This window comes from Carettochelys insculpta, chromosome 7 (assembly GCF_033958435.1).
Source record: "Carettochelys insculpta isolate YL-2023 chromosome 7, ASM3395843v1, whole genome shotgun sequence".
Classification (NCBI taxonomy): domain Eukaryota; kingdom Metazoa; phylum Chordata; order Testudines; family Carettochelyidae; genus Carettochelys; species Carettochelys insculpta.
The window spans coordinates 31711235-31737561 of record NC_134143.1 but is presented as its reverse complement, the minus strand read 5'-3'; the positions used below and the strand labels follow the sequence as shown (position 1 = coordinate 31737561).

Genomic DNA, 26327 nt, shown 5'->3' with positions numbered 1-26327 from the left:
GGCCAGGCCTCAGGCATGAGGGATGGGGCTGGGCCTAGCTTCACACACCCTAAGCCTAGACCATGCCATGCAGGGCTCCAGCAGAGATTTAAAGGGCCTGGGGCACCAGCCACTGCTGCTACCATGGCAGCATCTCAGAGCCCTGGGCCCTTTTCAGTCACCAGGTCCTGGAGCAGCTGACCGCTTTGTCAGCCCCTGCCAGTGGCACTGTTCACCAGTTAGCTTAAATGGTTATTAACAATAATTAATGGGATCACCACTATCTTGCATGTCTGCTGAGAAAGTTTGTGAGAATGGCAATGTTGCTAAGCAGGTGAACACAAGAACAAGGTTAGAGGCTTTCATGGCTGCATAAAAGCAACTTCCACTGTCTTTTAAGGGATTTTCTTGGTAATTTGACAATGTTTTAAATGTCTATACAATGTGTCATACCATTTTCTAATATCAGTGTTGACCTGAAAACAGGAGCCCCTGGCCATTTCACTCATTTATCTGCTGAACAGCAGTTCCTTTGTCTCCAGCTGACTCCATATTGGCAATGAAGTCTGCATGAGCAGATCCTCCTGCAGAAGTGGGTACTTTATGAGCTGACTGGCTTTCTTGCTGGAACGTGCCAGTGAGATGGCAGCTCTCAATCAGGGACCTCACTATTATTTTAAATGATGAAGATCTCAGCACCATGGCAGACACTTCTCTTTTTGAAACAATGAACATTGAAGAGAGGGTCATTAGCTGGCATAAATCAGTGTAACTTCATTGCCCAACAAGGATTTGTCCCTCTGCACCAGCTGAGGACCTAATCTGATGTTATCCCATGTGCTTGCTGCTTCTAATAAATATTCATTTTCTTGTCTAAAGCCCTGATCTTGCCAAGATTTATACATGTGGTTAGCCTTGTATTCTTCCAGTTATTTCACTGAAGTTAACAGGACAATTGTAACAGCGCAAAAACTTAAGCTTTTGCAGGATAGGAGCGTAACAAGTTAAGACTACAGGTTGAACCTCGCTAGTCTGGCACCCTTGGGACAACAGGAGGTCAATATTGTCTAGTAACATTACCAACACTTCAGCTACTTACTGGGCTCCTAGAAGACATTTAGGGGTAAATTACAGCTATGTAATAGCACAGAACACTGAGTGCCAGGACTGGAGGCTGGAAACAAAATTTATGGGACCACAGGAAACTTGACCACACCCAATATAAGTGGTCATCCAGCTAACTAAAATCATGGCAGATTATGGATGTTGCCAGACAAAATTCTGGATTAGAGAGGTTCAACCTATACAGCAATCACTACAGTTTCCTTACAGATAGCACAGGCTCTCCATAACATGAGCCTGGCAGCTGATTCATGTGCAATAGGGGACTTGAACTTTGTGTCCTGAGCTGTGCATCTGGGCCCTGATATGGTTAGAAAAGCACAAAAGTTCATTTAGAGATCATCCTTGAACTGCAGCTACGCTTCCCACCACAGGTGTGTTGCAGTCTTTCCTCCATGTGCATGTGTGTGTTTCTTTAAAACAATGTTTTTGGCCAACTTCTACTTTTCTAGCCTCTCCGGTGACCTCTCTCAAGGACCCCTCTGAAAGGCATTGATTTAAAGTCTTTCAAATCTCTTCAGCAAAATAAAAGAGAGGAGGAGAGAGAATTATTTTCCATCATGTTTGGAGAAAAATGACGGGCGTGAAACAGAAAATAAATGAGGGAAAGTGAAGAGAATCCACAAAATCATCAAACAGAAAAGACTTAAAAGAACAAAACTCTGTAGTGAAACATTAATCTTGGAGGGGCAGGGGAATGGATTCCAGTCCAAGCTCACCATGGAGAAATTCACTTGCCTATCTGCTTCCCTTTCCCCATGGGTGAGCAAGCTGTGCTTTTTGAGTGCACAGTTCACTTTGACACAAGTCTCTGGCTCGTTCTGCATCTGCGTCTATTGGGAAGACTCCATCGGCGGCAGGATAAGGGGAAGCAGAGAGGATTAATAATGCATTAAATTGTTATTAATCCTGATAAAATATTTTTTCCTGTGTAACTAAAATGAAGCATTGTGGCTGATAAAGGCAAACTGGGGTGGTGGTTTCTGTTGGTGTGTAACCCTTTGCTATGCAACTGTATCTCTTCACCTGGAAGTATATGCCTGGAGAAGTTAGAACAGATACTTAGGGTATGTCTATACCATGTGGAAGATCAACCCAGTCAGGATCGCTCTTCCGGGGTTCAATTCTGTGTACCTGGTAGAGACACATGAAATTGAACTATCTGGGGTCAGCAGTTGACCCCTGTACTCCTCAACTCTCCCATTGACCTCCCTCCATGAAGACGGCCAAGTAAGTTGATTGCACGTAAATTGATTCTAGCTACACAATTGCAGTAGCTAGAATTGCGTACCTAGCCCCCATTGTAACCACTGGCACCAGTGTTGCCCTCCATCCCCAGGTCTACAGCTTCCTTTCCCACATAGCACTGGGCACCCGCAGCTTTCTTGCCCCGCAGTCCTGGCCCAGGAAGCAGCCAGACAGCTCTATCCACAGCTCCAGCTCTGGCCCCTGGGAGCAGGCGGGCAGCTGCACTGCCCTGACCCCAGCCCCAGCTCTAGTCCTGGGGTGGCCACACAGCAAATGGAGCCCCAGCCTTTCCAGCTGGCCCCAGTGTGGTGGAGAGGGCAGTGTAATCTGCCATTTGTGCTATGATTGTTTGTCAAATGGGGGTAAGTTGAGAAGAAAGATTCAGGGTTTAGAGGTTTCAGGGCTGGCTCCTAAAGATTAACGATTTCCAGTAGGCAAATCCCTCAGCTTTTGTCTCCCAAAACCAGTGAGTTGTAAAACCAATCCCCTGCACCGCTATGACAATTAAAACACTGAAGCCTTTTGTGACCATGTCAAATTATGTGGGAGTAATTTGTCTGTCTGAGTCCCCCCTGCAGTTTGAATTGGATGTCATGGTCTTTATTTAATCTCCTAAATTGTTGCGTAGGGTTGCTGTGCTCTGTTACACAGCCCCCATCTTCCACACAAGAGAGCCTCTGCTTTTAACTGATTGGCAAATAATCTTCATCTGTCTCAGTAAAATTCTCTGTGATTCTGGACGGAAAGTAACCGACGGGGGTTCTATATTATTTTTCATCGGTAGGGATGTCTTGTAAGTAACACAATCTGTATTTCTTCAGCACACCACTGTTCCTGGTGCTTATTCTCCACTGAGAGACATCTTGCATTTAACATCACAATCAGTTGCTGGGAAACTAATATCCCAATACTAATTCAGGTGAGGGAGAAGCAAAGTCCTAAGTAACAAAGTTCTTATTTTTATGTAAATGTCCCTGGGAATTAAAACTACAAGGGAGAAAGATAAAACAGAAGATGTTTGATGTACAAGAGAATGATGCCTAAAGATGGTGATCTTCAAAAAGACAAAAAAGCAGTCCTGTAGCACTTGAATGACTAATAATATAATTGATTAGGTGATCAGCTTTTGTGTGACAGACCGACTTCTGTGGATCTGGAGAATCCTGGCAAGTAACTGAGATGAAGAGAATTTAGCAGAAAGTTAGGGGGGAAATTAAATAAAAACTGACAAATCAGCTAGTGCTGTTAATTTTTATTCCTGTCTGGTTGTTTTAATTTCTTTTTCCAGGTTTGTCTCTCTGAGCCAAAAGCCGGCGGTGTAGCTGTGCTGTATGGAGCAGTTCCTCTGATTTAGCTGACTGATATATTCACTTGGTCTCACCAGGTGGTTGCTGTTGACCCTGACCTCGCTGAAAATGGCTCCCTTGTGTACAGCATCAGGCCACCAAATAAATTCTACAGCCTCAATAGCACTACGGGGAAGATCCGGACCACGGGGGTTGTGTTGGATAGAGAGAACCCAAACCCCCAAGAAGCTGAGCTGATGAGGAGGATCGTGGTCTCTGTCACTGACCGTAAGCTCCAGTTTCAGTTCTTCTGCTCCACGCTTCTTCTCTTCACTTACTGTTTTCCTCTGTCATTAGTCTCTCCTGTTGCTCCATATATAGGTTCTATCGATTTCTGATCAATCCATTTTCTCTTTCTCCCATCCTTTATTAAGCAGATCGTGGGTTACCAGAGTGGCATGAAAAAATTCCCTTAAATTACCATGTTGCATAATTTTTTTCTCATATAGTAGAGCTGGTAGCAACCACTGTGCCTAAGGTTATATATGCGTTTTCTTTCTAACACTCTGCTTTCACTTGCATGTGCTTTTCTGAAGCTTTTGTGTTTCAGGATAAAATTTTCCTGCTCTGATCTCTATTTGAAGGTGACATAGAATTTTTTTTGTTTGCTTTTGTTTTATTTGGAGTAAAATAGATCATCCATTTCTGAGGAGAAGAATTGGGAGGGAGTGCAAATACTTGCTCAAGTACAATGTCTGGGACTTCATGTAATAGCCCAGGCTAATTAGATGAGAGCAGTAAAATGTGGTCTGGAAATAGCACTTATTGAAGAGAAGCACTTTTGAGCATTATGGTGAAAACTTGCTTGCTTTTTTGAGTTATGGCCAGATTGATTTTTTGCATGCACAGCGTGGTTCAGTGGGACTTTCTCACTCACTGTGTAGCGTGTACTCATGGTGAAGGCTGTGGTGTGTGCACATGTGGTTAATTTAGCTGGTCCTATAAGGCAGATGTTAGGGAAACTTCAGGGGCCTTTGCCCCAGCTCAGGCATTCTCTCTAAGGGTTTGAGGCCGGGCTCGAGGATATAAGGATATGAGAGAAGTGAGCATCTCTTTTGCAGATTGTAGGTCAGCAGGAGGGGACCTCTGCTTCTGCATTCCATATAAGGGGAGCTGCTGTCACGCGCAAGAGGAAACCCCTGTTCCTGTGCTGTTAGCCACCAGCGCTGCAGTCCTAGGCTGGTGTTTCTTCTGCAGGACTTCTGGGGGGGAGGGAGGGGGTAAAAGGGGTAATTGCCTCCAGGCCCAATGTTCTAAAGGGGCCTGTAGCTCCAGCCATCACAACTCTAGGCCCCTTTGAACTGCTGTAGCAGTGCTGCTGTGCGCAGATGGGAGGAATCAGGGGCCAGCACCCTGGTCTATGGCACTGCTGAGGGCTGAATGCCCTCAGCCCTGCCCCTTCCGCCCTGGCCCTGCAGAGAGTTGGGTCCCCCTCCCAACAGTACTACTGTTCTTCTGTGAGCCTTTAAAGATCCCTGGAGCACAGAGGACTTTATACATTTCCTGGAGCACAGCCCTTGCAGGACTAGTAAGATACATGGAGCATGAATGACATTCCAGTGATATCTAGCAAAATGCAGGGGGAGAAGTAGCTCACTGGTGAAAGCATCAGCCTTACAAATACAGTGTTGTGAGCTCAGCCCTGGGGGGGAGCCTTCCAAGGGTGTGGGGCAGGTTAGATTTAAAATGATAATAGGAATAATAATAAATAAAAGTCTGGCAGGGGTGGTAATAGGTCATGCTGTGAGTGCAGGGGATGGGATTCAATGACCTCTCAAGGTCCCTTCCAACTCTACAAGATGAGATGCACAATATTATCATGTAGGGGGGAAAGGGCTGCTAATATAAAATAAATGTTTTTTGTCTGAAAAGACTATCTTATGAGAACTGTTTGTTTTTCAAATTTAGTTGAATGAACATTCTGTCTGCATGGCCAAGTACTCAGAAGTTAGGGAAAGACTAAGTAAGGTTGTATGTAAGAAACCCCATCTCTCCCATGTTTGCATTACTACTGCATAGATCCAGCTAGGGGAGAATCTTCCTACATCACTCTCCTGCCAGAAAGAAAGGTGTCCCCATAGACCTGTCAGTGGCATTCATCCTAGGGAGACCGGGAAATTGGGGGGAATTTCTACCATTAACCTGCATTGTAGATTGAAGTTGGGCCTTTCCTGGACTCTGCAGGTGGGAGACCACCTTTACGAGCTACTAGCAGTGCCACGGTTTTTGTGAATTTGCTGGACCTCAATGACAATGATCCCACCTTCCAGAACCTGCCTTTTGTTGCTGAGGTCCCTGAAGGCCTTCCAGCAGGCTCCTCCATCTTCCAGGTAAATCCACAGCTTTCATCATTTCCTTTTCAATGTGTATTTCGCAGTCGTGGTGGGGCCAACTTCAGTTGTAGAAGTGTGATGGAAGTGTTTAGTGTGGTTATTTTATCATCACTGCATTTAGGTGGGTGCCTTCTGCAAAGTCAGTACCCTCCCATGGTAAATATGGCCAGAGACTGCTTTGAATAAACTGGAAGTGCAGTAAATGATAATTTGCAAGGGACAGCATGCCTTGAGCCCCAGACTCCATAAGACAGGAAGTATTGGGGCCTAACCAAACACCAGGAGCACAGGCTCAGGTTCATTTACTTGTCATTGGAAGGTGAAGAAGGGATTATTTTCTCCTCACCCAGCTTCTGGCTCTTGCTGGCCCCATTCTCTGCATGAGAGAAATGTGTGACATTTTTTAAGCACAAGCGCTAAAAATAGGGAACTCCTGAATTCAGCCCTGTCACTGACTTTGTACCTACATTTCCCTATAGGTAGAAAGGAAATATACATATTGACCACTCAGGAGCTCTTCTGGTATTAGGGAATGTTAGAGAAGCACCCTGTGTAAGCCCTAAGTAGCTGTGTTCACATGGGAAATGTCTCCCCACAGATGTGACTCCGATAATGTAACTCATGGGGAACATGAGCCATGTTATCGCAGCATGTATTTTATGTCCTGTAACCACTATCAGACGTGATGTTCAGACTTTTCTTTGTGCTAACTCTGTGTCTGGGGGAGAGGGCATCTGGCTGGCTGGCTCTGAAGTGCATGTGTTTTTATCGTGATTGTTTAAGGCAACTCATGTTGACCTCTTTTTCATGCTCACTTCTCCCCTCCATCTTCACTAGGTGTTGGCCATAGACCTGGACGAGGGGCTGAATGGGCAAGTAACCTACCGCATGCAGGTGGGCATGCCCCGAATGGACTTCCTCATCAACAGCAGCAGTGGGCTTGTCAACTCCACAGCAGTGCTGGACAGGGAGAGGATCTCCGAGTATTACCTCCGAGTGGTAGCGAGTGACTCGGGAGTGCCGTCCAAGAGCTCCACCAGCACCCTGACTGTCAGAGGTGACTGCAGGGTTGGGCATCCCAAGGCTGTTACATTCACACCTGCACTTTCCTGGACCTGGTTGGTGAGGCAGGAGTTCTTTCCATCCCCCCAGTCCCAGAACCCCTACTGCTGTGGATTGGGAGGAGGCTACCCTCATGTTGCTGTCCCCACACGGTTTGGGTGTATGTCTTCCTCTTAAGTGAGATCAGCTGGGGCGTTCATGCTAACAGTGCCCAGATATGAGGGCACTGCCAGTGGGGTGAGGAGACCTGGATCTGTGGATCTGTTGCTTCCATTGCTCTGACAGCCCTAGCATTTCTGTCCCTCTTAGGGGCTGTTTAAAGGGCAGTCATTTTACCTGGGCCTTTGCCTGAATGGGACTTAGTTTCTGTGTTGCTTGGGTCCAGTACAGGGGAGGTTTGGGTTCTCAGAGCTGACCTTTTATTAATTAACCTTGTGTTTTAACTTATGAATGTTTACTTAATAGCCAAACATAAGCTTAAGAACAGCCATACTGGGTCAGACTAATAGTCCATCTAACCTTGTATCTTCTCTCTGCCAGTGGTCAGTGCCAGGTGCTTCAGCAGGAATGAACAGGGAAGGATAATTACCAAGTGCTCCATCCCCTGGCATCCAGTCCCAGCTTCTGGCAGTTGGAGATTTAGATGTTCCTGGAGCATAGAGTTGCCTCCTTGATCATCCTGACTTACAGCTATTGTTGGACCTATCCTCCATAAACTTCCCTAATGCTTTTTTAATCCAGTTATTGTTTTGACCCTTACAACATTCCACGGGAATGGGGCCTATCTCAGTATATCCGTCCATCAGAATGTCTCCTGCCCTATGCTGATCGAGAATCTACATGTACTGTAAACGCTTGTATGCCTTTCAAGGCAGATATAGTGTTTTCATTCTGAATTTGTACAGCACCTAACACAATGGGGCCCCAGAATACAAATAATAAATAATAACATTAAAGTAATTGTAAAAGTACAATGTTCATAACTGTCACCAGTGAAGGGAGGTGTTTGAGAGTTAGTAGTTAGCAGCAACGAAGGGTCCTGTCGCACCTTATAGACTAACAGAAGAGTTTTGAGCATGAGCTTTCGTGCGCACAGACTCACTTCATCAGATGCAGTAGTTAGCAGGTTAGCCAGGGTACATAGGCAAGGGACATACTTGACCCTGCACTGTCTGTTACAGTTCTGGATGTGAATGATGAGAACCCCACCTTCTTCCCAGCCATCTACAATGTCTCCCTACCTGAGAACATACGCCGAGATTTCAAAGTGGTCCATCTGAACTGCACTGATGCTGATGTGGGTCTGAATGCTGAGCTCAGTTACTTCATCACTGGTACCAAATATTTCTAAGCCTTCTTATCTGTGATATATCTTAGCTGTGTTGTTAATCTCTGTGCAGTAGAGAACTCCAGCCCATCCTTAAATCTGTCCCAGAATCATGGTGCAAAGTACTGTGGGTAAAACTTGTGCAAAACAGACAGCTGAAGGGGTTTTTCATCCTGCTGTTGCATTGCAGGGCTGATTTGCTTACATTTTCCTGTGATGCTTTGCAATTGTCTGAAAAACTTTTTGGGGCTGATTGAAGCTGAGAATTATCTATGCTTCATCAACCTGAACATGTAAAGAGCTGTGAGTGTCTGAACAATGTGAGCATGAGGGCTTAACGCAGGAATTGTTGGTCTCCTTTGCAAGGTCAGGTGAAGCATTGCCAAGGGAGCAATGTTCAGGCAGGCATGGAAGATGACATGAAAACGTGCTGCCTCCAGTCTCAGGGCACCATTGATATAGCTGGTAGATTCAGGTCCCTTTCTATTACCATTTTTCTAGAATGCTTCTGGCATAGCTCCAACTGTTCCTCGCACTGAGTAGATCGAACCCTCTGGAAGGGAGGTATAAGCTGCGGCTGGCCACAATTTCCAGTGGTTTCGAGGCATAAGTGCCTACTCCATGAGTGCTCTGGGACTAGAGCACCCACAGGAAAAAACTAGTGGGTGTGGAGCACCCACCAGCAACCAGCTATCCCACTCTCCCCCAGGGCTCTCACCCGCTGGTGGCCCCACTGACCAATTCCTGGCACTCCAGCACTTACGCAGCCCCACAAACAGCTAACTCACTGGATTCAGGAAGTTCTGGGAGTGGGAGGGAGAGGGAGAGGGAGGAGTGGGCATGGGGCACACTTGGGGGGGGAGGCAGGAGAGGCTGGGTGAGTGTTCTGTATGAGAGAGCTGGAGGATGCTTTGATTTGCAGCAGTGCCTCTTGTCTGTTTGATGGCAGTGTTATGGCATTTGTAGACATCCGAGAACGGTGCCGCTGTGTCGTTCTAATATACAAGATGTTTGCAGTTCACGCTTCCAGGAAGCTTTGGAACAACGTTCCATTCCTAAGTTCTGCTTTCTCCAGAGATTCCAAAAGCTGTGCAGTATCGCCCTCTTCTGTGCACACATGAGGATGATGCCCCAAATTTAGCTGTTAAGTACTCCCATCCTTTAGCTGGGGAAAGCGATACACCTGCATTACTTTTCTCCTCATTCTTCTTATCCGTTGTGAGTCTCACTTCGGTGGTTTGGATTGAAATCCGACCTGAAACAATTTCTAGTTCTCCCTCTGCCATATCTTGCTTCTCAGCATCATGAATGCAAGAGGATTGGTTTAGTGCAGCTGGCAGACATGTGACTAAGTCATAAGACACAATTCATGTAAAGCACATTTATCGTTGGAAGTATCATGTCTGTAAAAATGGCACTTATACAAATTTTGTACAAAATACTATATTTCCCTTTCCCAGTCTGAATCTGTTCACGTTATTGAAACAAACATGCTTTTATTTCTGTTAATACTACAGAACCAACAGAACAATTGGAGAACAAACTGGGTTATAATCTGCCTTGTGCGCCATCACCAAAATAGTCAGTTGAGTTCTAGTTGCAGAATCTCTAATACCGAAAGTGAAGAAAAAGGCCAATTCCCCACCCCAACGTGGTCTTCACATCCCAACATGAGTTTCTGCACCTGCAGTTAAAAACATCCCTTACAGTACTTGGACTTGCAAATTGAGCACATGTGATTCAGACAAGAAGAGAAAAATGCAGAGAACTCAGTCACATCACATTATGATCACCCTTTGCACCATAGCTGTGCTGAGGTCCATCCCACATTCCATATGCTCCAGCAAGAAGAAAATATGTATTTTTCCCTATGAATTCTATGAAACTTGTATGAATTAATTTTCTTCAGGTGCAGAAAGTCTCCATTTGGGTTTTAACACTGCATTTCCCATAACCAGTCGTGGTTTGTGACCTGCCTAATAAAGACTAGGGATGATAGTTGGTGGGATGGGGGAAAGGAAGCCAGTGGCTTCACAATTATTGGCATGCTCCTTCTTCAGCATATAAAACACTCTTATCTTCTTCCAAAGAGTGCAGCTATTGAATTGTTCTAGTGTATCCAACTGAGTCATAGATCAGGCCCTTCTGTGCTGACTTACTCTGGTTAACCAATAACATTGTAGCATTTGGTTTGTTACATGGGTAGCAATGTGTTTTTCTGAGTAGTGCAAGGAACTGGGCGAATTGCATCATGCTGGGCAGCTGTGCAGGTTGTGGGAAACATGCAATGTTTCATACACTTGACATAATTTGGTTGTGTTACCTTATCCATTGTGCTGAAGACATGGCCCTCCTCTCAAGAAGCAAACAGCACAATAATCATGTTGTCATCCATTAGCTGGAGACCTAACTAGAAAGCACTCTTTTCACGGAGGGTGTTATCACAATTAAATATACTGGTTAGGTTTCCAGTTGCTTTTTGATTTATTTGTCTGTTTTCTGTCTTTGAAATTTTCATTTGCTTTCCCACAGGTGGAAATCAGGATGGTAAATTCAGTGTTGGCTTCAGAGATGGGGTAGTCAGAACAGTAGTGAATCTCGACAGAGAAACTGTGCCGTCATATACCCTAGTTCTGGAGGCCATAGGTAAGGATTTCCCTTTGTTTTTGTTGTTCACGCAACCTGTTTAGGTTGTGTGCAAATCTTTGGGTTGTGTTGGAGAGAGAGAGAATTGTCTGTTAACCCTATATAAATCAATGTTAGTAGATGTGGTTTTAGTAATAATGAGTCATATCCCACGTCTGTTAAAGTTTCTCAGGCCCAGGGTGAGGGACCTGCCTTTACTGGGTGGCAGGGAGATTTCTTCTGTGTGTGTGTTAAGTCCAGAGCTTTCCCTGCACTATTCTACTGTGGTGGGGAGGAAAAAGCCTTCCTCGGGTAAGAAAGCAGCTCATGTCTTGTTACTATGTATGCCACTGTAATGAAAATATTCACTATGGATTTATGGTGCAACAAGATCAGTCTCAAAGTATTATGGTATAACCTGGTTTACTTACTGCCAATTGGAACTGTGGAGCCAGCTGGCCTGAGCAAAGGACTCGGTGCTAGTTATTTTCTAGCATTATCACCAAGGACTTATAGGGCTGTATTAGTTTATAGGTGTCTTGTCATTGGTCTCCCCTCCCAAACAATGCCAATGTAGAGATTTTCTGTCAACCGCACAATTGTTGGAATGTATTTGAAAATCAGCTAAAACTGGGGACTCAACAAGGTGAGGAGAACTAGCAGTGCTCAGTGTTTCATCTTGGTATATCATCTCCCATTTATGGATTTTGGTCCCCTTCAAGCTCCCATCTCCAGAAAACCCCGTGGAGGGTGATGTTGGCACTTTTCAACTGGATATTTGGTTACCATATTTGAAATAACAGATTAAAGCCCTAATTCTCAGGCAGTTATCAGAGTATCTGTGCTTCCAAGTTACTAGGTCTCCTGGCCCCCAGTTTATGGTATTTTAAACTGATAAGCATTAAGGTATTTTTTTAAAAAAAATGTTAAATTCTTATTTCTCATTGTGCATTGTTACCTTTGGGGTCTTAAAACCAAGCTTCATTTTTATGCCATCTTTTTGTTTCCAGCATTGTCATAAATACTCACTTATGCTGCTGCATCAAAGCTAGGTATCTGACCCTGTTTTCCTGTTTTAATTTTGATTAATTAAAAAACAAAGAATTTAGTTCGAAAAGGAAAAATAAGTGCATGGGTTTTGAAATTGCATAGATGAAGGAGGAAAGAGGATAAAATTGGGTCTTTCACTGTTTATGTTTCTGTTTAATGGGCAATTAATTGGCCACGGTGTAGAATAAGGATGTGTCTGCATTTTTTATGATGCCATAATCTGTTTCCCTGTGTCAGGTGTGGCAGGACTGGTATCTCTCATGTGTGGCCCAGCTCTCCTGTAACAAGAGGAAAGGCCTTTTAATCTTGTAGAAATGTAATCCTCCATGAATAGTCCATGTCTGATGAGAATTATCTTTGTGCTTCCTGTCCATGAGAAGAGTGGTCAGAGGGACCACCTTGTGTTTTTTGTTCTTCACAGACAATGGCCCCACGGGGAACAGGCGGACTGGGACGGCCACCGTGCACATCACTGTACTGGATGTTAATGACAATCGACCTATCTTCCTTCAGAGCAGTTATGAGGCCAGTGTACCTGAGAACATCCCAGACTCCAGCAGCATAGTGCAGGCACGTATCCCTTCTGTTCACCAAGGTCCAAAGGAAGCGTGTTACTGTGTGAATAGAATCTCACCTCCCTTCCCCCTTGCCACATTCCAGCTGTTAGCTGCAAAGACACTGACATATCAAACTTAACAGGTATTTCTATCTCTGGCTAGGATCCATTTCCCTGCCAGTCTCAGATTATTCAATGCTGTACACTTGCTAGCCAGTCTTCCCTCTCCTTTTGTGGACCAAAAACATCGAGGCTGGGAGAGAGGAGGCTGAGCAAGTGGCAATGAGCAAAGACAGGGAATGGGAGGCAACCCTGGAAGAGAAAAAACAGGAAACTTCCTCACCCCACTCCTTGATGGGGAGGGGGAAACAACAAAATCTGTGTGTGTGAAAACCTCTTCCTTTCTTTCTTTGGCTTTTCTTCTTTCTTGCCCAGTTGGTGTTCTGTGGGGTGTGTGACTAAGGGCTCAGCAGCAGCAGCTGAGCTGCACTTTGCAAGATTCCATTCTCTTTGGGTAAAGTAACATTTTCCATGGCGGGGAGCGAACAGAGACAGGCCTCAAGAGCAGGCAGCTAGTGCCTCAGAACAGAGGCGCTTTCATTGCGACACTGGCTGAGGCTGCAGTGTCCTTTCTCTCTTCTCTGTGAGCTAACAGGCTGAAAGGATACAGAGATCTTCAAAGAGAGAGTGAGAGAGGAGTTTGGAGTCTCGTTTTATTTTTGTTTCCCCTTTGGAACTAGCCATCAGTAGAGCTGAATGAGCCAGGGTATGAATGCATGTATTCACTCAGCCTCTGAGAGTTTCCAGTCTTTTCTGGAGCAGGCACCAAGTGTGCTCTGTGAGGCCTTTTTATGCCTTGAATACTGAAAAAGGAGCAGTGAGGTGACAGGGCTTTGTCATGTGAAGAAGGAGATAGCAAAGTGGGTCACTGGGGGAAAAATAACAATGGAGCCTTTCACCTGTTGGTCTCTGGTTGAATCGCACCCAGGTCAGTAACAAAGCTGCCATCTGTGAAAGGTGTTTGGCGTGAGTAGTTCCCAGTGAACATGTGACGCTCCGGGCTGGGGTTGTGGGGGGAGTGCGGAATCACCACAAGTGGTGCCCTTGGTTGTTGGAGTTTTAGCTTTTTGTGCAGTTGGTTCTGGGTTGTGCTGACTGGCTTTGCTGGATTGTAGCCGTGCTGGAGTGTTATGTCCAGGCCCACCAATGGAGGTGGGCACAAGGGACAGTTGCTCCCAGGCTCGCTGTTTCAAAGGGGCCCAGAGCTCCAGCCGTGGCCACCTGGGCAGCAACTGCAGGTGCTCCTTTGAAGTGCCAGGGGAGTACCACTCCACACAGCTCCAAGGGAGGCCTCCTCCCACTTTGTCCTGGGGGCCATGAGGCTTGTCAGCACCACCGGTTATTTCTGATGTGGTTAGTTTTTTAATTAGGCCAGTGAGCCCACAGCACATCAGTAGGGTCCCTTCTTGTTCTGTACCTGCATCGCTAACTACAGAAGCAGAGAATCTGAGGCGTGAACAGGCCTTTTACCCTAGGGCTGATCCCTCCAGATTAGGTCCAGTCGCATTGACACGGCAGCATGGGAAGAAGTACTGGGCTCTGTTGCCGCCTGTGTTGTGGCTGATCTCTGGATTCATATGGGACCTGGCTCTCCAGGCTGTCGAGTCACCTTCAAATCCAGAAGTAAACCTTTAAAAGATATCATCAGTAAAAAATGGATAAGTTGAGCACTTACCCTTCCTCCCTCCCTCCCCACAACTCACAGTGGAAGTGGAGATTGCAAGGCATGTCTGGGTGGCTTGATGGAATAATGACAACAATCTTAGTTATGGGGCTAGTGGCCCAAAGGTCTGTTCTTAGACACCTGTAACTCCCATGTTCTTCCCTCTGTTACTGTGTTCACGTACACCTACAGACTCCACTTCAACCTCCCCTATCCAGGCAAAAGCCAAGAATTATAATGCTGCACTCAAGTACCATGAAGCTCTGTCATGTCCTATCCTGATGTTAGGGTTGGCTGGAGGACAAGCCAGCCCCAATGAAGTTAAAGCAGCTCCTAACTTCCAGGACCTGGGGATTGTTTTGCTGGCCCCAGATTCCAAAAGCATAGTGCTCCATCTTGGCCTGCACCGTCTCTCACAGGCTCAGCTGAAACTTCTCCCATGCAAGGAGAATCCTCAGTTTCCCACATAGGCCTGACTTCTGACTCCTTTTGTGCCACTCTGAGAGTGCAAAGGAACCTTGGTACAGGTGGAGCCTCTCTCGTCCAGCACCCTTGGGACCTGAGCAATGCTGGATGAAAGAATTTGCTGTTTTTTGACAGTAACATACTATGGAGCAAAACAGTAATGGCCAGGAAATAAAATTGACACTGGTAGATATGGCTTTCCTACAGAAGACAATACAATGTTTTCTAAAAATACTCCCTTCAATGAAGTGCATCTGAAAGTTGGGAAAGGAAAAGAGATGGTAACTCCAGAATATTTGCCAGTAAAACTGTCTTTATGACCTTCTAGGAAAGCTAGTTTCTCTGAAACAAAACATAAGGGAAAAGAAATTTGTTAAACTGGGTTTAAATGTTAAAATTATGGCATAAACAAATTATTCTGTGTGTTATGAAGAAGCAGCGGGACCAGGTAAATATTTACAGTAATTTAAGGAAGAGGCATTCTCCTCCCTCTTAGTGTTTCCCATGGTTTTCACTGCATGTCATAGATTTATTGGAGCATAAGCTTTCATGGGCAAAGGCCCAGTTCATTAGACCCACATGCATCTGATGAAGTGGGTCTTTGCCCATGAAAGCTTATGCTCCAATAAATGTGTTACTCCATACGGTGCCACAGGACTCCTCATTGTTTTTGTGACTATAGACTTATACGACTACTCCTTTGATAATAATGTATCATGAACACTTAGGGCAAATGAAAACCTTGCAGTTCCCATTGTTTGCACAGCTGTGGGTGTAAAGAAGGCTTCTCTGTTTACTAATGGGAGCTGCTAGCTACTGAGCACATTTGAAATTATGACCTAAATGGGAGCTCTTGGGTTGGAACTTTCTGGTAAATCTGGCACCACCTTACCAATGGTGACTTTATTTTTAGGTCTGCTACTTTTTTTAGGTGGCCTCTTTGTAAAAGGGAAGGCAGATACCCAGGCCAGCCTTGTAAGTCCCTCACGGCAGAAACGAGTAGTTAGCCGTTTGCAACTTGCTCGTGGCTAAACCCTCGAAAGGGCCTTGAAGTACATTCACAAGCACATTTACCTGGTCCCGCTGCTTATTCAGTGCAGCAATTTTCCAATGGAGATTTGTGGATTTCATAATTACACATAAACACGTAACAATCTATGGATTATGACGCTGGGATAAGTATGTAGATGCTAGATGGTGAACAGAGGGTGTTGCAGTGGAGTCTATTTAGCACACACCTGCTTAGGAACAGGCCAGCTGAGAGAATACACTTTCCATGCACATGTTCCAAACCATCGCAGAATGATAATGAGGCTCCAGGTCCAGGGTGAATCAGTTAAAAGAATACCCTTTTAAGGGTAATAAAGTGTAAAATACAATAGATAACAGAAAGGAAAATATCTGCTTAAAAGGAATATGCATCATTTTAGGGAACATACTTCTGTAATATATTTACACTGGGTCACTCATCGGTGTTCGTTGTACCAGTGAAGTGGTGCTTTCTTGCCCAAATTATTAGTTTCTGATATTACATGACTTGCCCAATGTTCTTCAAAAGAAACCAAGCAGCACCTTGTGAGCTGTCTGTGAAGGTTTCTCATGGGTGTCATTTGGACCTACCCATTTCAGACCAGGAAACAGGAGCCCAGAGCATTTTAAGTTGCAGGATTCAAACACACATAGGAAAACTGAAGTACCGCAGTTTCAACTCCTCTTTCACCTATCCACAAGCTCTATATCCCACTGCATCCCAGGAAGGGCATCATTAGTGGTTAAAAGACAAAAGATCTCAGGGCTCCCCTTGTTAGAAATTCTGCAGACGGCCAGCAGAAGTGCTTAACATAGCATTTGTTTAGCTTTCCTTACTAGTTATAAGGCTTCATGCAGATGGTGAAAATGAGTCCTCAAGAAAATATTTTAACTTGGTGTATATGGGCCAGGTGTGTGTTGGGGGTGGGGGGGGACATAACGGAGTTCCCTGTTCTCTGTGACCTAGAGAGGGATACACCAAACTCAGACAGCTGGTAGGTAAGGTCCCATGGGAAGCTAAACTGAGGGGAAAAACGGCTGAGCGGAGTTGGCAGTTTTTCAAAGGGACATTATTAAGGGCCCAAAAGCAAGCTATCCCACTGTGTAGGAAAGATAGAAAACATGGCAAAAGACTGCCTTGGCTTAACCAGGAGATCTCGCATGATCTCAAAATAAAAAAGGAATCATATAAGAAATGGAAACTAGGACAAATTACAAAGGACGAATATAGGCAAACAACACGGGCATGCAGGAGCAAGATTAGAAAGGCTAAGGCACACAATGAGCTCAAGCTAGCTACAAGCATAAAGGGAAACAAGAAGGCTTTTTACAAATACATTGGTAACAAGAGGAAGACTAAGGAGAGGGTAGGGCCATTGGTCAGTGAGGAGGGAGGAGCAGTAACAGGGAATTTGGAAATGGCAGAGATGTTTAATGATTTCTTTGTTTCGGTCTTCACTGAGAAATCTGAAGGAATGCCTGATATAGAGAATGCTAGTGGAAAAGGGGTAGGCTTAGAAGTTGAAATAAGAAAAGAACAAATTAAAATTTACTTACAAAAATTAGATGTCTGCAAATCACCAGGGCCTGATGAAATGCATCCTAGAATCCTCAAGGAGCTGATAGAAGAGGTATCTGAGCCTTTAGCAATCATTTTTGGTAAATCGTGGGAGACGGGAGAGATTCCAGAAGACTGGAAAAGGGCAAATATAGTACCCATTTATAAAAAGGGGAACAAGAATAACCCGGGAAACTACAGGCCAGTCAGCTTAACTTCTGTGCCAGGAAAGATAATGGAGCAGGTAATTAAAGAAATCATCTGCAAGCATTTGGAAGGTGGTAAGGTGATAGGGAACAGCCAGCATGGTTTTGTTAAAAACAGATCATGTCAAACCAATCTAATAGCTTTCTTTGAGAGAATAACGAGTCTTGTGGATAAGGGAGAAGCAGTGGATGTGGTATACCTAGACTTCAGTAAAGCATTTGACACGGTCTCACATAATATACTTATCAATAAACTACGCAAATACAACTTAGATGGGGCTACTATAAGGTGGGTGTACAACTGGCTGGATAACCGTACCCAGAGAGTAGTTATTAATGGTTTTCAATCCGGCTGGAAAAGTATAACTAGTGGGGTTCCACAGGGGTCTGTTTTGGGACCGGTTCTGTTCAATATCTTCATTAACGATTTAGATATTGACATAGAAAGTACACTTATTAAGTTTGCAGATGGTACCAAGCTGGGAGGGGTTGCAACTTCTTTGGAGGATAGGGTCATAATTCAAAAGGATCTGGATAAACTGGAGAAATGGGCTGAGGTAAACAGGATGAAGTTTAATAAGGACAAATGCGAAGTGCTCCACTTAGGAAGAAACAATCAGTGTCACACACACAGAATGGGAAAGGACTGCCTAGGAATGAGTACAGCAGAAAGGGATCTGGGGGTTATAGTGGACCACAAGCTAAATATGAGTCAACAGTGTGATGCTGTTGCAAAAAAGGCAAACATGATTCTAGGATGCATTAACAGGTGTGTTGTGAACAAGACACGAGAAGTCATTCTTCCGCTCTACTCTGCGCTGGTTAGGCCTCAGCTGGAGTATTGTGTCCAGTTCTGGGCACCGCAGTTCAGGAAGGATGTGGAGAAATTGGAGAGGGTCCAGAGGAGAGCAACGAGAATGACCAAAGGTCTAGAGAACATGACCTATGAAGAAAGGCTGAAAGAATTGGGCTTGTTTAGTTTGGAAAAGAGAAGATTGAGGGGGGACATGATAGCAGTTTTCAGGTATCTAAAAGGGTGTCATAAGGCAGAGGGAGGGAACTTGCTCTTCCTTGCCTCTGAGGATAGAACAAGAGGCAATGGACTGAAATTGCAGCAGGGGAGGTTCAGGTTGGACATTAGGGAAAAGTTCCTAACTGTCAGGGTGATCAAACACTGGAACGAATTGCCAAGGGAGGTGGTAGAATCTCCATCACTGGAGCTATTTAAGAAGAGGTTAGATAGATGGCTTTCAGGGATGGTCTAGAAAGTGCTTGGTCCTGCCATGAGGGCAGGGGGCTGGACTCGATGGCCTCTCGAGGTCCTTTCCAGTCCTACTCTTCTATGATTCTGTCCCCTTTAATTTTGTCCATTCGGTGTATTCTCCCTCCCAATACCCTCTACCACAAAGTGAGAATAGACAGCACCCTCTGGAGCCCAACAGCATGCTTATGGATCCTTGTTTTAAAATGGCACATCTGTTGCAAGTGAGGTTTAAAAGACATTAATGTTGCCTAGAAAACCTGCAGACTGACACAACATCAGCCTGTTGTTACCTAAGGTGGCTTTGATGTTTCACAACATTGTGGGGTGGCCGTGTTGATGGTGGGGAGGTGACCCTGTGGCTCAGCATCAGACCATGACTTTAACACGGTGGCAGCCAAGTGCAACTTCTAAATCTGCCAGTGATTCATGTATGAAGGGAGATCTGGTCTGAATGCAACACCTGCAAGGCACTTCCTCCCATCACTTCCTTGCAGATTGAACACAATACTTTGCACTGTGTCTGCTTCCCTCCTCCTCTGCTGGCTCAGTGCATACAGCGTGAACTGAACACAGCCACTTGACCACTCCTGGCTTACATGCACCTTGTGCTTCTTCACAAATAAAACAGCTGAGTTGGGGGGGTCTTTGTCTGATGTTGGCAAAATCTTTGAGTTCCTGTTCTCAGTGAACTAAGAGTTGTAATGACTAAGGCTTAATCTGAACTAGGAAATTAGATAGGTATAACGAGAGCCCTGCAAATCTGTGGGTATCTGCATCCACAAATGTGGACGTGGATATCCACAGCTCATTTTTATGGATGCAGATGCAGGTGCACATACAAATTTTATATCCTACACAGGGCTCTAGGTATGACTATGTTGCCCTTTAATAACAAACTGAAACCAACTTAGCCCCTGGCCCTAGTCAGCACTGGGTCAATGGGAGAATCTCCTGTCAGCCTAGTAACTGCCACTTTGGGAGGGATCATACCTAGACCAATGGAAGAACCCCTCCTGTTGTCGTAGGTAGTGTCTTTACTGAAGTCCTATAGCAGTGCAGCTGCAGAGGAGTCATACCTCATGTGTAGCCATACCCTACTGCTGCTGTCTGTGAAGAGAGGGCGGATGTTTTAACATCAGTTTTAAAATACCCTTGGCCTTTATGCTAAAGGGGATTCAGGAAAACTTAAAACTACAAAAACTTGCAGAAGTAGACACCTTAATTCCAGGACGACACTTTCCAAGGAGCTCCAAATTAGTGATGTCTTCTGTCAAGTGTGTTTCTTTATGTCACTCACTGCTGGTGAGGTCCAGACTGTAGGGCCCACAAGAAACAGTACCACATGGGTGTAATCTGATTCCATCAGCCAATCTTTACAAACTTCATGATCCAAACTTGAGGGTTGTGGGACTCCTTCTGAGACTATTATAGGCGTGGAAATTGCTGCCACTTGGCTCTCCCTAGCTCTCCATCCTGATCCTATGCTCCACAAAGGGATACTGGACAATTTGAGATCTCATTTATCATAGTGAATGGAACATTTGTGCAATGAGGTGAATTGTTTGTCACAGCAGAATGATGGGGAAGCAGCGGTCACATTTTAGTGGACTCCATGAAGTCTGAGTCCTGAGTGGTGGGTGGCATTCTTGAGCATGTCCGATGGCACTGGGAGACTGGCTGGGTTCGCCTGAAGCTGTTTATGGAACGCCTTAGGGAGCCCAACCGCTTCCAAAACCTTAGCTGTGGTTCACTGGCATCCTCTGGGTGGTAGGGCATGCACTCGTGTGGCTCATAGCGGGCCTGGTCAAGTGCTGCTGGTTTGCAGAGAGTGACAAAGATAAGACAGGTAGCCAGGAGGACGAAGATGCAAATGAGTGCGATTATAATATGCAAAGGATCTGGCTTCTCCCCTGGAGGCACGGGACTTAGTGGGACCAACTTGGCAGAGGTTACAAGGAATCCAAGCATACCAGGGGTTGGAGAGGTCTCGTTTCCAACATCGTCGGTGTTCATCCTTCCTGCAATGCACAACATTAACAGAAATTAGGTGATTTAAACTATTACCATAGAGAAGTTGTTCCATCACTGTTGTAAAATTGACTACTGGCTTCAGTCCACAGAGGTGCGGACATCACCAGAACAACCACCATAATGGGTGCCAGTTGGAGCAATGTGACCCTCCAGCATCAGCAAGGAGGACAAAGACTGTTTGGGACTAGAGGTGGGATGACTGTCTAATCCTTAGAGAAGGTTTCCTCCAGAACTGGGATGAGGCACATCAGTGGGCCAGTGTGTGAGATTCATGTTCCTTGGATAAAGAAAAGACTCAGTTCACCAGGCTGCCAATCCAGCATCTTCAACAGTGCTAAAATACACCTAAAACGTGATACAGGACTGGTCCCAGTAAAAGTGAGGGTAGGTGAAGGTTATATGAAGCCCATCACACAGGCAATGTGCACCTCCTTGCATTCCTTTCATAACTCTGACACCTTCTGACAAGCAGCTGGATTCTTATTTTTAATAAATTGAATGACCCTGGCTGATATGGCAAAGTTTGGACTCTCTAGAAATGAAGTACAGGCTGCAAGCCTGTAACATGAGGTTATGAAATTGTTTCTTACAATATTCCAGCAAGGTCAGTGCAACAAAAGATATCCTATTGTGGGATTTAAATCTATTAAATGTAGTTTCTGTGCATTGAACTAAATTATGTGATATAACACTACAGAGCCCACTGATCAGAATATATTTTAAAGGAACCATATATCCACAAACAGGCATGTGAAGCAAAATGCACCACCTTTCTTGCCCTAGGTAATTAGCATATCACAAACCTAGCACTACTTGAAATATGGCAGGAAGTGGCTTTTCTTTCAAGGACGGTGATTTGCCATCCTCATGAAAATCTGTCTTGATTTGGCCATGTTATAAGCCTTTCAAAAGTCACAGATGACCCAAACTGAGCATATGGCAAAGTGAAAGGTCAACAGTCATTTTTGCAAGATTGAGGTGGACTTCTTGAGGTTTCCAGCTACCTACATTCAGTGGGAAAAGATTTCATGTTAAAAAATGAGGCAGGTTTTTCTAGACTTCACTCTCCTAACCTTGGCATCACCACAATACTACCATAACACCACTGAAGAAGCCGCTGAGTGCCCCCTGTGGATACATCAGCATTACTGTCAGCATTCACCAGAGTGTGACCAAAGCACTCCTTTCTCAGAGCTTTAGTGGCAATTCCATTCCCAGCCAGCTAGGGAAATAAGGGAGGTTTTGAGTCATTTCCTTCTTCCACTGATTTAGTGATTATGGAATCAGTCTGATTTCTAGAAGGATATTCCCAGCGTGATTTATGGGGTTCTGGCACAGGTGAACACCACTTCATCTTGCCAGGTCTTTTAGGTGTTGTTGCAAATCTTGCAGTAGTTTTTTCTTTAAGGATTCAGTCCCTGGATTTAAGTCATCTCATGACAATCTCAGCTTTAAAAAAGAGAAAAAAACCTACAAAAAAACAAAGTGAAGAAAAAAGAAAATTCCTTCACAGTTACAGAGCTAAGCTTGAAAACATGAACCCACCTGTAGCACTGAGGTTGAAAAACGAGAAGATGAAGAAAAATAAACCAAAACATGTTAGATGTTAAACCAATTTAATTTTTGGAGACCTGCTTTGTGAGCTTTGAATGCTTGATTTTGACAGTATAGTGTGCTGCACAGCCAATATCCAGTACATCATGCTGCGACTACACTAAGGGATGTAGAAACAAATGTCGCTTGGGCTATCATTTGGGGGCCATATTCTTCCCTAAATTACATCCCATGTCCTGTAACTCCACTCATTTCAATGGAGCTACTCCAAATTCACATTGCTGTAAGTGAATGCATTTGGTCCTTGAGCTCTGAACTGAAGAGTAGAATCTCTCTGATAAACCAGACAGCTTTCTGCACTGTTTTGCCATTATCTCTGTTTCCATTTCTCAAATCCCCCAATTTAATGTCCTCTATTGTTAAAGTGACCATCCATCCCATATTGGATGGGACGGTCCTGTATTTGGGATGCCAAAAAGGCATCCCAACTTATTTTTAAAAAGGGACCAATTGTCTCATGTTCAGGATGTCTCCCCACTGACTTTTTCTGCCAGCATCTGCTGGTGGGAGTCACTTTCCCCAGTCTCGGGGAATCAGGGGGAGTGTGGGCAGCTGCCACATCCTTGCCACTTCCCCAGGGCTCCTGGGGACCTCCGGTGGCTGCTGTTTCCCTGGGCTCCCAGGGAGCCCTGGCAGCTGCGGCTTTCCTGGGGCTCTGGGGCAGGGCCAGCAGCTGCTGCTTGCCCAGGGCTCCTGGGGAGTGCTGGTGGCTGCTGCTTCCTTCCCAGTCCCTGGGGCTTGGTGGAGCCAGTAGGAGCCACCCCTCCCACCCATATCTCCATAGCTCTCATCACCATTTTTGTTCTTTTGCCAGGACAAAGTCATTTCCAGTAGCTTCTGCATGTGACATAGCACCTCTGAAAAGGGGCTTTCCTCTCCTCCTCATTCTGCCTTGAAATTGCTGAATGCTAAGAAAGTGTCCCTCGCGCTCTCTAATATGCAAAACAAAAACAAAAGAAACACCTTTCACATGTTAGGAGAAAGATGTAGAATTCAGTGGCTCAGTTTAGTATTAACAAGCACAAAGTTCCAGTTAATGCACAACAATCATTTAAAATATGTTTCCATTTGAATACTCTCCTCAATCCACTGCCCCAACACCTCACCAGTAAGTGAGACTATTCACAGAGCTGTTTCTCATCCTCTCTTGTTGGGGTCCCCAGCAGACCGACAGTGACAGTGATCAGGTTTGCCTGTGAAATCACCTTATTTCAGCAACATCCCAGACCATCTCACACCCTCATGCCATGGCTGCTTTAAAGCTATAAAGAGCCATTTGCTTTTCGCCAGATCTTTGTGAAATGACGCTTGAAAGATGGGAGAGGGGATATGCTGTCCAGATCAGAAGGACCTCAGTGCACTGACCTTTCCCTTAGAAGCTGTCAAGAAATGCTGCATAACACAAGTTGCAGGGTATCTCTTCAGAGTTAGTCCAGCTCATTGATCATTTTCCCCCTTGTGTGCTCCAGCAGCTGCTGGTATCTTTCCAGGACAATCCCATGAGACTGCAGCTGGTCCTCTGGCTTTGTATCTCATTCACTAATACTCAGCCTGCACAGAAGTGTCTACTTTCTCCTGTTTTTTTCCCTCTGACTGTGCATAGTTCTCTGCTGTCTTCCAGTCCCTTACTTCTTGGGGGAGGGAAAGGGCGGGCATGAGGGGTCTTAAGGAAGGATAGCGGAGAGATGGCAGCTAGGATGAGAATAGCAGGAACAAACAAAGCCACAACAACTTAAATGAAGCAGCCAACCATGCAGAGCTCCTGCATTTTCATATCAACAATCTCATTTGCTCATTCCTTAGAATTGTGTGGTGTTTTTTATTTGGTTTTGAGGTTTGGAGGTAGTCCTTTTAAGGAAGGGATCTATCAGACTAAATTGTAATTCTTTGAGCAATTCTCACCTTCCCCTGTGGAAAGTTTCAATGGTACAGTCTGGTGGTGGATGCTATTCACTGAATGCCAGCCCTTAGGTTACTCTGGGAGCTGATTTGGGATCTGCAGCTGGGGGAGGGGCAGGACTAGAAGCAGGCCCCTCTCTTTTGCTCTCTCCTTTTCCCTCTCAAACATGCTTTTTTCTCCCAGTTATTTCATTCTTCTGTTTCCCTTTACTCAAAATAATTCCTTAATCTTTCTGTTCTTTTTTTTTAATTTCACCCGCATACCTTTCTTTCCTTTTACTACCCATTTTTGGCCTCCCTCTTCTGTCCTTTATCTATTGGTCCCTCTTTCAAAGGTAACCTGCAAAAGGGAGATGCTTTGTGTTTTCTTTCTGCTTTTTGATACACAAATAAACACTGACAGGCAGTTTCTAAGTAGTTTCTCCTGCTGTCTACTTTAGAAAAACCAGGAATAGTTTGTTGTAGAGCACTAACCACAGGACTGGCTGCAAGAGAAGGAACGTTGAATCTTTCACAAAGAGAATTAAATGGCTTTAAACATTTAATTGGGGTAACTAAATAGCCCTTTGCCTCCCAGCTGCTCAGCTTTGTCTATTACTTGTGATGTCCTAATTCTGCTACCTCTTCAGTCAGCAACAGTCTTTCAAGAGAGAGCATGGAAGACCAGACCTAAATTTCTGATGTAGAAAACAAGAAGGAAAGATCACAAATGGTTGTGAGCAAGTTGCCTTTAGTAGCTTTAAAGCAGGATTTTCATACTCTAGAAATCTTTTAAATCTCTCGTTAGGAAAGTAGATTTTGGTCCTGTACCTTTCCTGCATTTTGAGAGGCATTAACTATATTTGGACCAAGTTGTTCCACCGTTATGCCCCAGTAATAGTAGCTTACTGCACAAGTAGCTAGGTTGAAATCCATGGAACTATTTGAGATGTAAATTTCTTCTGCATATTGGGAGAAGAGGGGTGTGTGTTTCTCTCCTGGAAAGGAAATTAGAAAAGTTTGATTCAGTGGGGGCAGGAGGCATTAGCCGCTGATGCACCCCACGCCCTCAGTATCCTGCCTCGAGTCTGCTAAGACCTGCAGTGTCCACAGATTTACTGTAGCAGCTCTGTAGGTCAGGCAGAGGCGGGACAGGAAGGATGGTTGGGGGTGGGTTCCTGGAAAGTGCTCACGGGGAGAGGAAACCTTGCAATGTGCAATTGGAACAGCAGGTGGACCCATTGTGTAAAGTTTCCCCAAGTGTTTGGCAACATTTCATTCTTTGATCCATCCAGCTCTGTACCTTGTCTCCGATACTGGTCAGAACCAGATGGAGCACAGTGAAAAAAATTCTAGAGTGGACAGTTTTGTAAGAACCAGCCCAGAAAGGACATTTCTTCACAATCCCCTCAAGTACAGTTTGTTTATTCCCTAAATTATGAGGGGCTGTATTACCTGTATAAAATACAATATAATATATCCTACCTAATGTAACTGTGGATGGTCTTATCTGCTTGAAACTTTTGTGATAGCTCTGTGATATGAGTCCATGAGTTCCACAGCTTGCTGACTCTATTGCATCGATATTTCTTTGTCAGTTTTTAGCTTTCCCGCCTTTTAAGTGAATTGAATGTCTTCTTTATTTTGCATTATGCAAAAGGTCAAGCGCTGTCTGTCTCTTGCAGCAGCTGCTTGCACCTTGAGCAGAGGTTTTCATTAAGCTGTCCATTGTGGCACCCACATCTTTTACCTGAATCATTACAGCAAGGTGTTAGAGAAACTCAACTTATTGCTTCCAATTTGCTTTTCTCTGTGTGTGTCCGGAATACATTTCCTCCTTCATCAAGCTGCCAGTTCCCTGAGCTTTATTAGGTCTCTGTCTGAAGTTCTCTGGCATCTTTGCTAGTCTTA

At 44.8% G+C, this 26327-nt stretch overlaps 2 protein-coding genes across 2 annotated transcripts in view; one reads left to right on the top strand and one right to left on the bottom strand.

The window, feature by feature from the left end:
* CDH23 (cadherin related 23) overlaps positions 1-26327 on the top strand; it is a 549671-nt gene that overhangs the window by 382907 nt on the left and 140437 nt on the right. Inside the window, exons 23-28 of the mRNA XM_074999481.1 lie at positions 3734-3923; positions 5880-6025; positions 6866-7085; positions 8272-8424; positions 10950-11063; positions 12514-12662. Of these exons, the coding sequence (XP_074855582.1) occupies positions 3734-3923; positions 5880-6025; positions 6866-7085; positions 8272-8424; positions 10950-11063; positions 12514-12662 (972 nt within the window). The remainder of the gene's footprint in view (positions 1-3733; positions 3924-5879; positions 6026-6865; positions 7086-8271; positions 8425-10949; positions 11064-12513; positions 12663-26327) is intronic.
* On the bottom strand, positions 20306-24124 carry C7H10orf105 (chromosome 7 C10orf105 homolog). The gene is made up of 2 exons (XM_075000130.1): positions 23904-24124; positions 20306-20911 (listed from the first exon to the last, which is right to left on the bottom strand). The coding sequence occupies exon 2, from the start codon at positions 20904-20906 to the stop codon at positions 20487-20489; it is 420 nt and encodes a 139-aa protein (XP_074856231.1). The 5' UTR covers positions 20907-20911; positions 23904-24124; the 3' UTR covers positions 20306-20486.

Excerpts from the sequence above, each read along its gene's own strand:
- C7H10orf105 (XM_075000130.1), bottom strand. The coding sequence starts at position 20,906 with ATGAACACCGACGATGTTGGAAACGAGACCTCTCCAACCCCTGGTATG.